Below are 14680 nucleotides of genomic sequence, written 5' to 3' on the forward strand. Positions count from 1 at the left end.
AATGGAAATTCCATTGGAAAGACAAGCATGACTTCTTTAAGGATTCTACTTCCACACACATTCTCATTTCCAAACAATCCTGTAGAAGCAGCAGCAGTTTGCTTGGACTTTTGAAATTGAGAGTATTGTATTTGCAGTTAAGTATTCAAGAGTGACTCAGATTCCAATCACCTGTCACTTTAATTTTCTGTCCCATTCCCACTCTGACTTCTGTCTGCTTGAGTTGGATTATTTATTGTCATGTGCACAGAGATACAGTGAAAATTGTTTGTAATGCATGCTGTCCAGGCAAGACAACCCACACCCAACTACAGCAGGTAATGAAATAATAAAACAAAAATACAGGATGCAGTGTTAGATTAAGTCAAAAAATGCAGAGCCCAATGCTACAATGGGTTTTGAGAATAGAGAAGCATTTCTAATGATTGGTAAATTAACACTAGCTACTGAGCTCAGGAACATACCCTTCAGCCCACGTTTGTGCTGAACATAACGTCCAAATCAAACTAAAACTCTCCATCCCTTCACATTCTAGAAGCCTTTTCAATGTTACCATTGTATTTGCTTCCATCACTACTGCTGGCAGCCTATTCCAAATGCCCACTACTCTCTGTGTAAAATATTTTCCCGCACATCACCTTTCCCTGACCTTAATCATATGCCCTCTTGTGTGAGATACCTTTACCCTAGGGAAAAGATTCTGATTGTTCATCCTATCGATGCCTCTCTCGATTTTATACACCTCTATCAGGTTGTTCCTCAGCCAGAGGAAACAGCACAATTTTGTCCAATCTCTCCCCATAACTCAAACCCTCAAAACTAGGCAACATCCTCGTAATCTCTTCTGTACCCTTTCCAAAGACTCCACATCTTTCCGTCAATGGGACAACCAGAATTGCACATAGTACTCTAAGTGTGGCCTGACAAAGTTTGGAGAAAATAATATAAGAGAAAATGTTCATTTTGTTTTTCTTTAAAAAGCATTTAAAAGTTTAATGATTGCAACAGAATATAAATTCTTTCATACAAGATTTTCTAAATTCAATTTTTACAACACACTTCCAGATGATGATCAGTTTACGATTAAGCTGTACTCTACTTCATAATATTCCACACAAGGAAAAAAAAACAAAGATGTAATTACCACTTGGCCATTATGATTTAAACAAAAATAGATGGAATTCATTATGGATATTTATGTAACCTAGTTTGATTAAGAATGGACTCATTCACAATTACGTTCAACTCCTATTCAATTTTAACATATCAATAATTTGTAGATTGTGGTTCTTTATGAATGCAGCAAAAAAAATCTAATAAATCAATGGAGTTTGGATGAATTCTGTTTAAAAATACATAACAAATAATTTTGCACTGCTCTGTGAATAGAAGGAAAATTGAGGTGAGTTAGCTTGGGTATAACTGATTATGTCCAGCTCAGTCCAAGTATGTAAAGTCCAGCATTCATGACCCTGTCCGCAACGTAAGTATTGACAAAGTTTCAACATTTTAAACATTTGAAAATAGTCTCCAGATATTTTTTCAGTAATTTACCAATTGCTCTGAATATTAATGTTCAAATATATACTGTACTTCATTTATTTTCACTGCACACCATCAATATCAAACCCATACTATGGCCTAACATATTTGGATGCCTAGTAACCCTGAGTAAAGAAAGCAGACAGCCCTCTACTGGACTTCTAAGAAAACCAATTCAACAGCGTAAGACTTCTATGGAAAGATATTGATGGATTCATAATAATTTAAATTGAAGGCATTGGAATTTAAACTGCTGATATTAAGTAGCAGTTAAATGCTACTTAATAACTGTTTACAAGAATATGAAATTGTAACAAGGAAAATATGATGTAGTTCAAGTATTAACTGAACAATTATATTCCATTTAAACAGAGTTAAAACAAACCTCTAGTTTTCAAACAAAAAAGCCTGCTGGACGAACTCACTGGGTTGAGCAGCATCAATGAGAGAATGGTCAACATTTGGGGCTGGATCCCGTCATCTTGAAATGTTGCGGATTCCAGCGCAAAACAATGACCTTTCCTTTTCTCCCACTGATGCTGCTTGACCCACTGAGTCTCTTCAGCAGACTTTGATGCTCCAGATTCCAGCATCAGCAGTATCTCACTTTGAAAGATTATGATGAAGATTTGTGGTTTAGAATTGCTTCAACCCTCTTCTCATCATTAGTACCTAAAAAAAAATCAAACTTACTGAAGATAAAAAAAGACATTTGTACAGCTTTGGTAAAATTTTCTATAACTATTAAGGCATTGCAAATTTCAAACTACAGTGAGCCATTCTTTTTGAAAGACTAAACAAGTAAATTTAATTGCTTTATTTGGGGTGGCACGGTTGGCATAGCAATTAGCACAACCCCTTTATAGCTCCAGTGATCGGGATCAGGGTTTGAATCCCACACTGTCTGTAAGGAGCTGATACCTTCTCCCTGTGTCTGCTTGGATTTTCCCCGGGGGCTCCTCCTACTGTTCAAAATGTACTGGGGGGTGTAGATTAATTGGGTGTAAATTGGACGGCATGACTCGTGGGCCAAAATGACCTGTTACTGTGCTGTATGTCTAAACTTAAATTTAAAAGTAATATTTAAAAATTGCATTGGTTTTCAATTCAGTTGAAATTAACATTTTCAAAATGATATGATATAAAGTTACTTTTTCCAATACCAAATAAAATCAAACCTGTAATTATAGGGTCGTGATACAGTTAATATGCCAATTAAACACCATGAAAAACTGCCAATAAAGAACAAATATGAACATTGCAGTTAGGTTTTCACATCTTGTGACAGAAGCTCTGAACTAGGGCAGACAAGAGGTTAAAATAACAGTAAAATATCCACAGTCTGCAAGAATTCTGAATTAATGGACAAGATGGAAGGAATGGATTGTAAATGCACTGTTTGATCCGGGCATAACAATTTGAGGAGGAGGTCAGTTCAGTGGCAATCTCAAGCACATTCAATACAAACCTGACTTTGATTACCCAGTCCATCACAAAGTCACCATATATTTCAAGTTGTTGAAGTTGAAATTTGCTTGCTTCCCTAAATTTGAGTTTTTTCTCTGTAATTTAAGAATCCGATTTTACCTTTTTGAAGGGTGATGTTGATTTTTAGACAATAGTATAAATGCATCCTGCTTTGTGACCTCAAGTTCAAATTTTACAGAGCTAAATGTTGCAGTCTTTCTTCTGCTCATAGTGAAGTCTCAAAGACAATATTATTGGGGTGTAACATGGCTGAACTATTGGTTTCCATTTGGTTTGTTGGCGTTCCTTCTAAAGACTTCCTTTTCAAGTGCACCTGCCAAAAGGAAAAAAAAATCACATTCCTAAATGTGTGTATTAAATAAAATTAATAACAATAAAATTGTTGCATTTATAAGACCAGTATTTTCTTATTTTTGTTACATAGAAAAGCCTCTGCTTAAAACAAATTTTCTAAATTCAATCTGCACGAGAAAAAAAGGATACTTTCTTTGTATATTTCACTCAATTAATAATGTATTTCATGTCAAAATAACCTCAATGTTACATCTTAATTATGCTCAGGATACTCTACTTGGCCTCAACACTATTGACATGATATTCAGTATTTCCATCACAGTTGAATTTTGCCGTGGTATGATTTACAAAATCCATTGCAAGATCTCATCAAGGCTTCTTTGATAGCACCCCTTAAACTCCGTCACTTGCAAAGACAAATGCTGGGAAACATTCAACATCTTACAACTCTCTATCTATCAGCAATGTGGAAGACCTTTCACACAAGGTCATTTTCTTTTTCAAGGACTGCAGCAGTTTAAGAGGACGACACTATACTTTTTGATCAGCAAGAATGAAATTTGATCTAAGCTCAAATAGTGCATGGGCTGTGCTCCTCCCAACATCAGTTTATTAAATGACAAAGCTTCAAATAGTTTTATAAAAGTGTGCATCAGTGGAAGCTGCTAAGTTTCTGTAGAAATTCTGATTTCTACAGAAATGTTTCTTGTTATACAAGAATTGAATAAGAGATGTTATTTGAACAGGGAAAGTAATTGGCTAACTGTGACTTAAATGTGCAAATCATGTTGGTGATTTTAATCTTAAAATATTTAGTCAGGACACTTCCTGGATATTCATCTGCACCTATTTGCCATTCCTTGCCTTTTTTATTAGTGTTCCTGTAATCCAGGGCCCCCCAAACATTACAGACCGTCAACCCTTTCAGGGACTACATGGCCACTCATTGACCCCCTGGCATGGAATTCCGGTGCTGGACTTGGGGGTGGAGGGGGAAGGCTGGACATGGTGGGGGAGGGCTAGATGGGAGGGGGGGGAATGGTGGAGGAGGCGCTATTTTAAATAAACTCCCTTTCCCTCCCCCCCACTTGTATTTATCGACCACCTGGATGGTCCCATCAACCCCTGGGGGTCAATATCAGCCACTTTGAGGATACCTTCAGTAATCCATAAAAAGGTTAAAAATCAGATTTACAGTGGATTATCTCAGAATTAAAAAGATGAATGGATTTAAGATGGATTTCAAAATCACAAATCTACCACAATCATTGTAATGAAATAAAAAACACACAATAAGATGAGGTTTTCAATGTGAAGTGACTGGTGTAGAGGGAATGAGTAGACACAGAGGCCAATTCACTCAACTCTTCACTCTTCCTCAACTTATAAATAACTGTATATGTTAAAATTAAAGATAGGTTTATGTATCGTGGTTCCTAGTAGAAAGTGAGGTGAAAGGATAATAAATTTAAGATTTAACGTTACTTAGCAATTCTTTGACCTATATTGTCTTCATATGCAGGTTTCCATTTAAAAAAAATCAAACCAGTTAATTTATTCTGCATCCTTCAATACACTCTGATTAAACCGGACAAATTAAATGGAACACAAAACATTGAACAAAGTAAAAATAATAATATTAAAGTTGGTTTACAGTTTAGACATAGAACAAAAAAAAAATCTGTACATATATAAACATCCAACTTATAACAAGACACACTTAAACATTCACAACCGTTTGGATGAGAACAATTGCAAAAATATTTATTTTAATTATTCTCATTTAGGTAAAAAATTCAAATTTTTTTGGTTTTATCCAAATGCCAGGAATATCTTCTTTAAGGAATGTACGTTTATGTGGTGATAATCAGTTGGTGTTGTATCTGGTTTGGTTTGAAGATTGTTCTATTGTGTGCTAATTTGATTTACACTTGCAGTTATTCTTTTTGAATTGACTAATTAACCTGCAGCTATCTGCATAGTAAACCAGGGACAAGTCCATACTTCGTTATTTCCTGAGTTAACATGAGAAGCTGCTATGCTTCTCTATAAAATGAGTTTATTTCAACTGCAGTTCAACCTTCACAAAGTACTTTGCACTGTGGCTGTCTCACAGAAATATGATTTTAAAACTCTTATTTAATTTCCTACCATATGGAGACAAAAGGAAAAAGCCTGCTGGACTTGTGTACAGTATTTGGAACTAATGACTTACAAAGTCTACATCCTTGAGTTATATCATGGAACCAAGAGAGCAAATTCCTTATTATTCTATGTGGGGGGGGGGGGGGGGGGGGGGCGGGGAATAGACATCAAGGAAGTTGGCTGACTGGAAATTAATCTCTGGCTGGAAGTACTAATTGTGCTGTGCAGTCACAACAGCAGATTTTATTTTCACTTTAAAGCTCATTCGATTGATTTGATTAGGGATTTTTTTTCAGTTTGTATTAATGCACTAGACACAAGATTTCAAGCAACTCTTCCCAAGCCCTTGTGCAAAAATGCTGAAAACATCCCAAGTACATCTTGAATGCTTGATCAGGTCTAGGTAAAACTGGTAAATAATTTTCTCATTTACCACACAATGTAGCAAGCCTTTATTCTTCTTCATATCCCTGAGATGCATGGCTCTCATTGTTTATACAACTACTTAGAAAAGTAAGGCAGAGAATTTAAAGCATATGCATTAACATTTTTCATTGCACAGAAATTGTAACAATCATTGATCATACACGCTGATACATTTTAATGCTTTATCAATATCAAATAGTATGAAGTATTGCAATGATAAGTTAAATCATTTTGCTGTTAAAATTGAAAGATAAATGAAAAGCGGGGTAACAAAAGGCAAGTAAATCTAGTTCCTGCACAAGGATTTCTCATTTTCTAACATGAAATGAACAAAATAGGTTTGGACAGTAATATCAGATTAGAACCAGTACATTGTCAGAAGCATGACTGACAAGTGTAGATACTTCACTTAAATCTCTGCATTGAATTTGTTGCGTAAAGCAATTTTTTTGAGTTGGTAAATCAGAACGATGAAGAGAAGCATTACAATAAAAAAAGCAGTATGACAATGACTAAACCAAGCAACATTCTCAACATGTAAAAAAGTGATACTGAAGTAATAAGGTAGTCATATGTTGAGCCTTTCAACTGTTATAGTCTATCAAATTCTACTTGTGCTGAGGCAGATGTAGGTCTTCCGATAAACGCAAAACCTGACTAAAAAGGAAATGAAATGCTATCAGTTCTCACTGTTCTTTAATGGTCACATTCTAGCCATTTTTCACACTTCCTTGGCAACTCTCTTCTTTGACAAGTAAACAGAATACAAATGAATTGACGCCAAGGCGACTTCAGCTTTATCTGGAATGTTATTCAAGAGAAAGAATACAATTATAAAATAGAATCTTTTTCTCTGGATCTTAAAGTGCAGTCAGTTTAAAAAAAATGACGATCAAATCCTAGAATTAATTTGATCTGTTTGTACTGGCCACCATTCATATAGCTTGAACTGCAGATAATGTTTAAACTTTATATCAAGGGCTTTTCTCAAAGAGAAGTGCCATTCTACAACAATTTTTAAGAGTGAAATTACTTTGGTTATCTAAGGAATACTGCAGGTAACGGCAGCTTGAAATACTGACATTTTCTCTCACTGTCAATGCTTGCTATTTATTAGAACGCTGAAAAAAATCCAAGAGCTGCAGATCCTGTGCTGGCATAATGAGCTGTCCATCCAATTATGAGAACAAGTTGTTCGGCTTTCATTTCTGACCACTTTCATTTCTGGTCATTTCTGTCCACATGCATCCAACCAAACCCAGACTTGTCAGCACCTGACATCAAAATATGCAAATATTCTCCTGGGATGAGAACATTACAGAGGGGACCATCCTCATAATTAACTAAGTTTGTGAAAACTCAATCACTTGAGGTATTGACCTCAATCTCTCCACAAAGACCCATCACAATCTGTAAAGGGGCTTACTGTAAATAAGGTAAACAACTGGATAAGGCACCACTCCCCAAAATTTCTCGATAAGTTGATGACAAAGGATTCCATCCCTTCTCAAAATTGCTCAACTAAGTCATGGAACATGGATTTATTGGACAAGCATGGCAAGAAACAAAATTAAACCACATTGTACACAAATCTGATAAGCCAACCATGATTCAGGAAGCTACAGACCAATGTCCATGTCATGTACAAGCTATAATCTTGCACTTTGGTGAACCTTCTAACGGATGTTCCTGCTCAGTGTTAGGGTGACTGTTTTAACGCCAACATTTTTCTTGGCTGATATTTCTAATGACACCCATCACTCTTTACAGAGGTACTTTACTTTTCTTTTCACTGTCATATCAAGGTTGTAGATTTATTGTATATTTCAGTGTATAAGTCGACCTTCAGATAAGTCAGATCCTCATTTTCAGCCTCATTTTCTTGGTTTTATCATATATCGGGCATATGTCAACCCCCCCACCCCCAAAATCACATTGACTGAGCAATTGGGCATTGCCTTCAGAAAAATGACAAAAGTAAGTAGTTGGGTTCTTTTTTGGTGTTTCATGGTCTTGTCTTATACGCCAAATCTACATTGAGCGTTTTTTTTAGTTGAATTTAAGGATTCACTTCTGTATCTGGCGTACAAGTCGACCCCTGATTTTTGAGTGCTCTTTGAGGGTTTCAAGACTCCATTTATATGCCGAAATATACAGTATTTAGAAGTGAGTTGCAGTCATGCCCACTTTTTTAACTCTGACAGAGACTTCAATGTTAACAAATGAAAAATTAGAGATTTTTAATATTAGTCTAATTTTTAAGAAAAACCTAGAAAATTTTAGAAGAACATTCCAAACTTCAAGAGGTCAGCACCAATGGTACAAACTACCAGTTTTAATAGCTCGTTCTGATTACATGAACAAATTTGCAGAATTTGGTAATTACGTTAAACATCTTAAAGGTAAAAAAAAATCAATTGTGTGAATCACATCATGAACAGTTTAAAAAAATTGAACACATGCTTTGTGCATTAACCATAAGTTGATACTTTTGACGACATTTAATCAATTGTGCACATCACACTGTGGTTTCAGTATGCTGTACCAGATAATACCCTCTGGACTTGAGACAAAAAAATCCATTTCAAACCCAGTAGTAATGGAAGAGGACAGGTCTAAGGACAGGGTTGAGTATTAAGGGGCATTCAATACAAATGTTCTCTCTCCTGTTATCTGTGTGATTATTTTTAAAAAAAATATGTGTATTTTGATGATTCCATGGCTTATTGCAAATGCAGAACTAGCCTTTTAACAGTTGGATCAAAGAAACTGTCAGAAAAGAAAAATTGCTTAGAACAAACAATTCAAATCTAGTGAATTTCATGCTACTTTGAAAGGAGTTGTGCTGTAAGATTGATTAGCTTATTGATTTAAAAACAAGTATGAAAAGGCCTACAGTTAATCTTCACATGTAATTTTGCATTTGTACGGGAAATGCAAACAGACAATGAGCTTTCATACCTCTTTGGCTATCTTAGTCAGAGTTAGTGCTTCGGTCTTGCCCAGGTGTTGTACCATTTTGCAGAAGAAACCATTTTTGTTCTCAAGAAGAATGTATGGTTCCCCATACTCTGCAACTCTTCCTTTCTCCAATACCTATGGAAAACATTCACAGCTGAAACACTCAGGTTGCATTGTCAACCAAAAAATTCTCAATTTCCTTGTGAATCCAGCTGGTAGTTTATAAAATTTTAAATGAAAACAGAAAGAGAGAATGGTCTAGACCTGGAGAAACACAACATTGAAGATGTTGAAAGCTTGAGCAAACAATGAGAAGCTGGAGGGACTCAGCATTCAAGCACCACCCATGGAGAGAGATTGTCAGCAAATGTTTTGGGTTGGCTCCCCCTATCGAGTCTTTATCGATCAAGGATACTGGTGACTGTTTCTTGTTTTACTCAGTTTCAATCCGGATTTGAAATGTTAAACATAACTGTCTGAAACCTTTAACACTTTGCAATGCCTTTTTCAATGCATCACAGAGGTTTTCAGAGTAGAGTACAATTTTGCAGTTTTTATGTCGGAATCCAATCCCCATTTTAAGTGGCGCGGGACAAAATTGCATTATATGGATTTCAATCAGAATAGTCATTGGTCAGTCACAGAAATAGTCTTTCAATGTTTAATGTTACAAGTCCAGAGGACGCCAAAACCCAGCAGCAATAGATATGCACCACGACAAAGGATTACATAAACAAAAGTTGCTTTTAATTATCTTTGAACATGAAAATAGAATCAAACTTTAACTTCTCTCTATTGACTCACTTAACCTACTTAACCCCCTTCTAATTCTAAGCGCACATGTGTGTAATGTGTATGTAAGTTCAGCAAAGTTTTTTGGTTCACAGTCCAATCTCACTGGTTGCAGGCAATTCTTGTACTGTGCACAGAAGTTAACATTAATAAAGTTCACCAGGCTTTGGTGCTTAACAGGTAAATGGTTACCATGCAGAAAGGTTCTTGTTGGTTTTCAGAGAGAGAGAGTTTTTCTTGTTCCAGAACTGATTATTTTTTAATCAGCCACTCCAGTGTCTTGATGACAAAACTTGCTCCCTTCAGGGTTCTCCGGGTGATAACCTCTTTCTTTCAGGTCACCACAGAGTTCTTTTCTGTTTTTCCTATTCCAAGGGAAACACTGGACAGCCAGTCCTCTCTTTTGATCAGGCCGTCTTCAAAAGCTTGCCAGCTTGTCCCTCTGGAACCGATGTCTGTGCCTCTCCCCCACCCCCCCCCCCCCACACCCCCACCCCTCTCTCTCCCTCCAACTCTGAGAGCAAAGCTTGTTTTTTTCTGCTCTCTGCCTGCAAAGATCACATGACCTTCCAGACAGTAAATTCTCTTTTCCAGACACAGCTGCTACTGCCTGTTGTTACATTTGTTGCCTTCTGCAAGTAACAGTCCATCATGAGTCTGAGTACTCTTGCAAAAGCTCCTGCAAGAATTCTGTTTTACAGTGTTTGTGTGTGACCTGCTCTAACAAACCTTTCCCAATTTATCTCCCAAACACCTCGACCTACTCTGTCACATTAACGTGCACCAGCATGATTTAAAGGGACACAAACATTTGGTTCAAACTTCTGCAGAATGCATTGGGGACCAACTTCTGATTCCTATGGACAATGGAAACTTTAAATGTTGTCCAGTAATTTTTATACTCACTTACCAGATCAAGTGACTCCCAGCAAGGCCAGTGTTTATTTCCTATCCATAACTGTCCTTGACAGAATGGCAGTGAGCCATAACAATGAACCACAGCTGTCCTACAGGTGAACATTCTCCTCTCTGCTAATGGACAGGAAGTCCCAGGGCTTACTAGTTATAATATGATTTAAAAAAACCCCACTAAAGGTTAGTGAGAGTTATTGGCACTGCCCCCATCCAGGGAGTGGTGATTACTCATGAGAGTGCTGATGTGTGTCTTGCTGATGATGGAAGAAACCTTGGCACCCACTGCAAGATACCCTGTGTCTAATCTACTCCTGTAGACCTGTCCTCCTATCAGGGCATTGATGGTCAGGGATTCAAGTAGGTGGCAGATTCTCTCTTCTTTGAAACATCTTCATGATATGAATGCTACTTGCTACTTATTAGTTCCTGTCTGGATATTCTCTTGCTCTGCAGGCTGTTTCATTTGCTGATTCACCCTGGTAGATAAGGCTTTCAGAATTTGACCAGTCTGTAGTAGTGCCATCACACCATTCTTGGTGACAGGCACTGAAGTTCCAAGCATACCTGCAATGCCCTGCTGCTCCTTCCGACTGTTGTTCAACATGGAGGCATTGGTTCATCAATTGAGGGAGATAATTAGAAGGAGGTGACCTTGTCCATGTTGGACCTGATGTCATAAAAATTTTCAGGCTTCAGAAAGATCCAGGATGTGAGTGTACTTTGGCATCACTTCAGAATCTAGGGATCTTCCATGAATCATATCATTCCTGGATGACAATGCAAAAGAGGGCTACATTTTGGGCAATTAGGACTACCCCATCCTTCTTTAGCTTTGAATTCTATCTGTGCTCCAGAACTGCCGCTCTTCTACCATTCTCATAGCCAATTGGTCACAAGAATCCAGTTGAAAACTCTACGAGTCTCTTCACAATGCGATTCCAGTATGTGCACTAGTCTGGAGGTATTCTGCAGCAACCACCAGATAGTGTTTGCCATTGAACTTGGCCAACCAAAGTTGCTGAAAGCCATCAGCAAAAAGAAGCTGGAGAAGGAGGAAGATGGGGAGGCACCATTGTATGAAGATCACAGCATAGAAGGGAGATTGTCTCTCTGCCATAAAGTCAGGGACTTTAATTGTATTGTGTACTTTACTTCTGCATTTTTGTTACCAATGAATGATCATGTATTTTGTGGATATTTCTCTGTATATTTTAATGGCATTTAATTTTAGAATTGTTTTCTGTTGTGTTTGGGAGTTTGACATTTTGTATCATTTGTATTGATGGAATCTCACTAAAATCTAGTGTGCTAGAACAAGAGTCAAGCAGAGAGTGAAGACAATATTTAAGATTACTGGCCATAACATATGCTCCCATATGATATGGAGCGCTGAAGAGACTGGTGCTGGGATCACAACTTTTCACAATACACATGAATGATTAAGAGGTGCATCTACCCTTGCTAATGACACTAAATTAAGTGGAAAATTGAGAGTCTGAAGAGAGGTACAAATGTGAGTGAGCAAGAGTATAGGAGTGTAATATTAGTAAATATGACATCATCCACTTTGGAAACAAGATTGGACAAGCTTGCTGTAGTGCAGAGAGACCTGGGAGAGCTTATGCATGAATTACAAGAAGTTATATTTCAAGCAAGGAAATTGGGTTAGTGGTCTTCATTGCTAAGGGATCAAACTCATTCAGGGAAGTTCTATTGGAAATAGGTGAGCCAGCACCCACAGTTTTGTGTGCAATTCAGGGCTTCTTACTTGAGGAAGAATATACATACTGGCTTTGGAGGCAGAGCAGAGAAAGTTCACCAGGTTGATTCCAGAAATGAAGGGGTCAATTCATGAACAGATTGAGTGGTTTGGAACTAAAGTATTCTTATGGAGTTTAAAAGTATGACTGGGAATCTTATCAATACATAAAATTAGAAACAGGAAGGTTGTTTTCACAGGCAGGCGAGACTAGAACTAGGGAACATAGCCTCAAGATTCAGTGAGAATATCTAAGACAGTGGTAGGTATGTGGAATGACCTGCTAGGGAAAGAGGTACAGGTTAACTATAATAGTTAAAAGATAGTTGGACAAGTTCATTAGTAGGAGAGGTTTAGAGGGATATGGGCCAAATATAGGCAAATGGGACCAATTTGGGCAGTGTGGACAGGTTGGGTCGAAGACCCTGTTTTCACGCTTTATAATTGCAAATTGATTATGTTAATTTATTGATAAATTTGTTTCATCAAACTCACAGCCACATTATGTTTTTATATCTGTTTTCCTCATGTTCTCTCTCCACTCAGCATCCACAAACTCTACCATTTAGGGCAATGTAAATTCATTTAATGCAAGTTACAATAATGCGGATACCATGACAGGTTGTAGGAGAAAGAGAAGTTGCATCACCCTTGCAAGTGAACAGGTCCACAAAAGAACATTTTTAGTGTTCTGTTGCTCATACTTTCAACATTCTATTTTCCAGCAATATCTCCAAAATCCAATAATCATAAGTGAGATGATATGTTTAAAATTACGAAATCACAACAGTACAGAAAAAAAGTCATTTGCTCCGGTTTTGGAGCAAGCTTTCTGTTCAAATACCCCAAATTAGTTCAGACTTAAATTTCAAAGATAGGGACAATGAAATATCATGAGATTAAAAAGACCCAAATTTTGGATATACAATTGAGTTTTTCAAAATATTTAATGATATTCTGAGTCCTTACTTATGCAAAGTTTTTATTGATTCCTTTCCTTCTGGAACTATGCCTAAAACTTTTCATTGACTCCCAAAAAATATAAGGATCTGTCTGAATGTACTTATGAACTGATCTCATTATTAAATAGAGATTTTTAAATTCTTTCCAAGATTTTGTCCAATAGACTTGAGAATATCTTGCTAAAATTATCTCAAAAGATCAAACTTGGTTTATTAAGAATAGATACTCTAATTTTAATATTAGAAGATTATTGAACATTATTTATTCCATTCCATCCAAATTACTAGAATGTGTTGTTTCACTTGATGCTGAAAAAGCTTTTGACAGAATGGAATGGCCTTATTTGTGCAAGGTTTTGGGAAGATTCAAATTGGGTCCTGGATTTATCTCTTGGATCAAGCTAATTTATCAAGCTCCTATTGCAGCAGTTATTACTAATAACTATAAATCTCCTTATATGAGGTTACATAGGGATATGCATCAAGGTTGTCCTCTTAGTCCCTTATTATTCAACCCTACTTTGGACACCTTAACAATTGCTCTAAGAGATTCTACTATTATCCATGGGATCCAGAGAGGGGAGAGAGTTCATAAGGTTTCTTTATAAATGTTATCTTTTCTTATTGAATTTAGTATATTTTCAGGATATAAATTAAATTTAAATAAAGGTGATCTTTTTTCCTGTTAGTAATCATTTACGTTTATATGATCAATTACATTTTAAAGTTGTTAAAATCAATTTACGTATCTCGATATAAAAATTACAAAATAATTTAAGGATTTATACAAATATAATTATCTCCCTTTGATTATGCTAAACAAATATTATCAAAATGGGCACCATTGACCTTGTTATTAGTAGGTCAAATTAATGCAATTAAAATGATAATCTTACTGAAATTCTTAAATACATTTAAAGCTATTCCAACTTTCATCCCTAAAGCATTATTTGACAAATTAGATTCTAAAATATCATCTTATATATGGAATAATAAAAGCCCTACCTTGGATAAACCATCACTACAGAAAACTAAAAAAGATGGTGGCATGGGCATTACCAAATTTCAGGTTTTATTACATACGATACATTGCGTTTTGGACTTATTATCTGAGATGCATGATTGTCCTTTATGGGTGGAATTGGAGAAGAATTTGGTTAAAGGATACTCTTTAACTTCTCTGTTAGGAACTTCTCTCCCCTTTGCATTATCTAAAGTACATAAACAAGATTTTAATCTAATTCTCAGACATATATTAATAATTTGGTTGCAGCGAACAAAGACACAGTATTCGATGTGTGTCAGTTTAACTGATTTTACTGGAAGTCCTATGTGAACTTATAAGCACAACCTCCATAATACTTTGCTGTCCCCAAGATGCCAGGCCTCCAGGCTG

General features: G+C 36.4%; 1 protein-coding gene across 4 annotated transcripts in view; it reads right to left on the minus strand.

The window, feature by feature from the left end:
* Positions 1-985: 985 nt before the first annotated feature.
* Positions 986-14680, minus strand: part of abcc4 (ATP binding cassette subfamily C member 4 (PEL blood group)) — a 394241-nt gene continuing 380546 nt past the window's right edge. Inside the window, exons 30-32 of one of the 4 annotated variants that reach the window (XR_011341954.1) lie at positions 8857-8991; positions 5903-6696; positions 3266-3343 (exon numbers count right to left, since the gene is read on the minus strand). Coding sequence is in view for 3 of the 4 variants with exons in the window: in XM_069890346.1 (XP_069746447.1) it covers positions 3236-3343; positions 8857-8991 (243 nt within the window). In the remaining variant the exon portion in view is untranslated. Of the gene's footprint in view, positions 3344-5902; positions 6697-8856; positions 8992-14373; positions 14496-14680 lie in introns of those variants that run through there. The other 3 variants (XM_069890346.1, XM_069890349.1, XM_069890347.1) reach the window with 3 other exon arrangements.

Source organism: Narcine bancroftii, chromosome 7 (genome assembly GCF_036971445.1).
Source record: "Narcine bancroftii isolate sNarBan1 chromosome 7, sNarBan1.hap1, whole genome shotgun sequence".
Lineage (NCBI taxonomy): Eukaryota > Metazoa > Chordata > Chondrichthyes > Torpediniformes > Narcinidae > Narcine > Narcine bancroftii.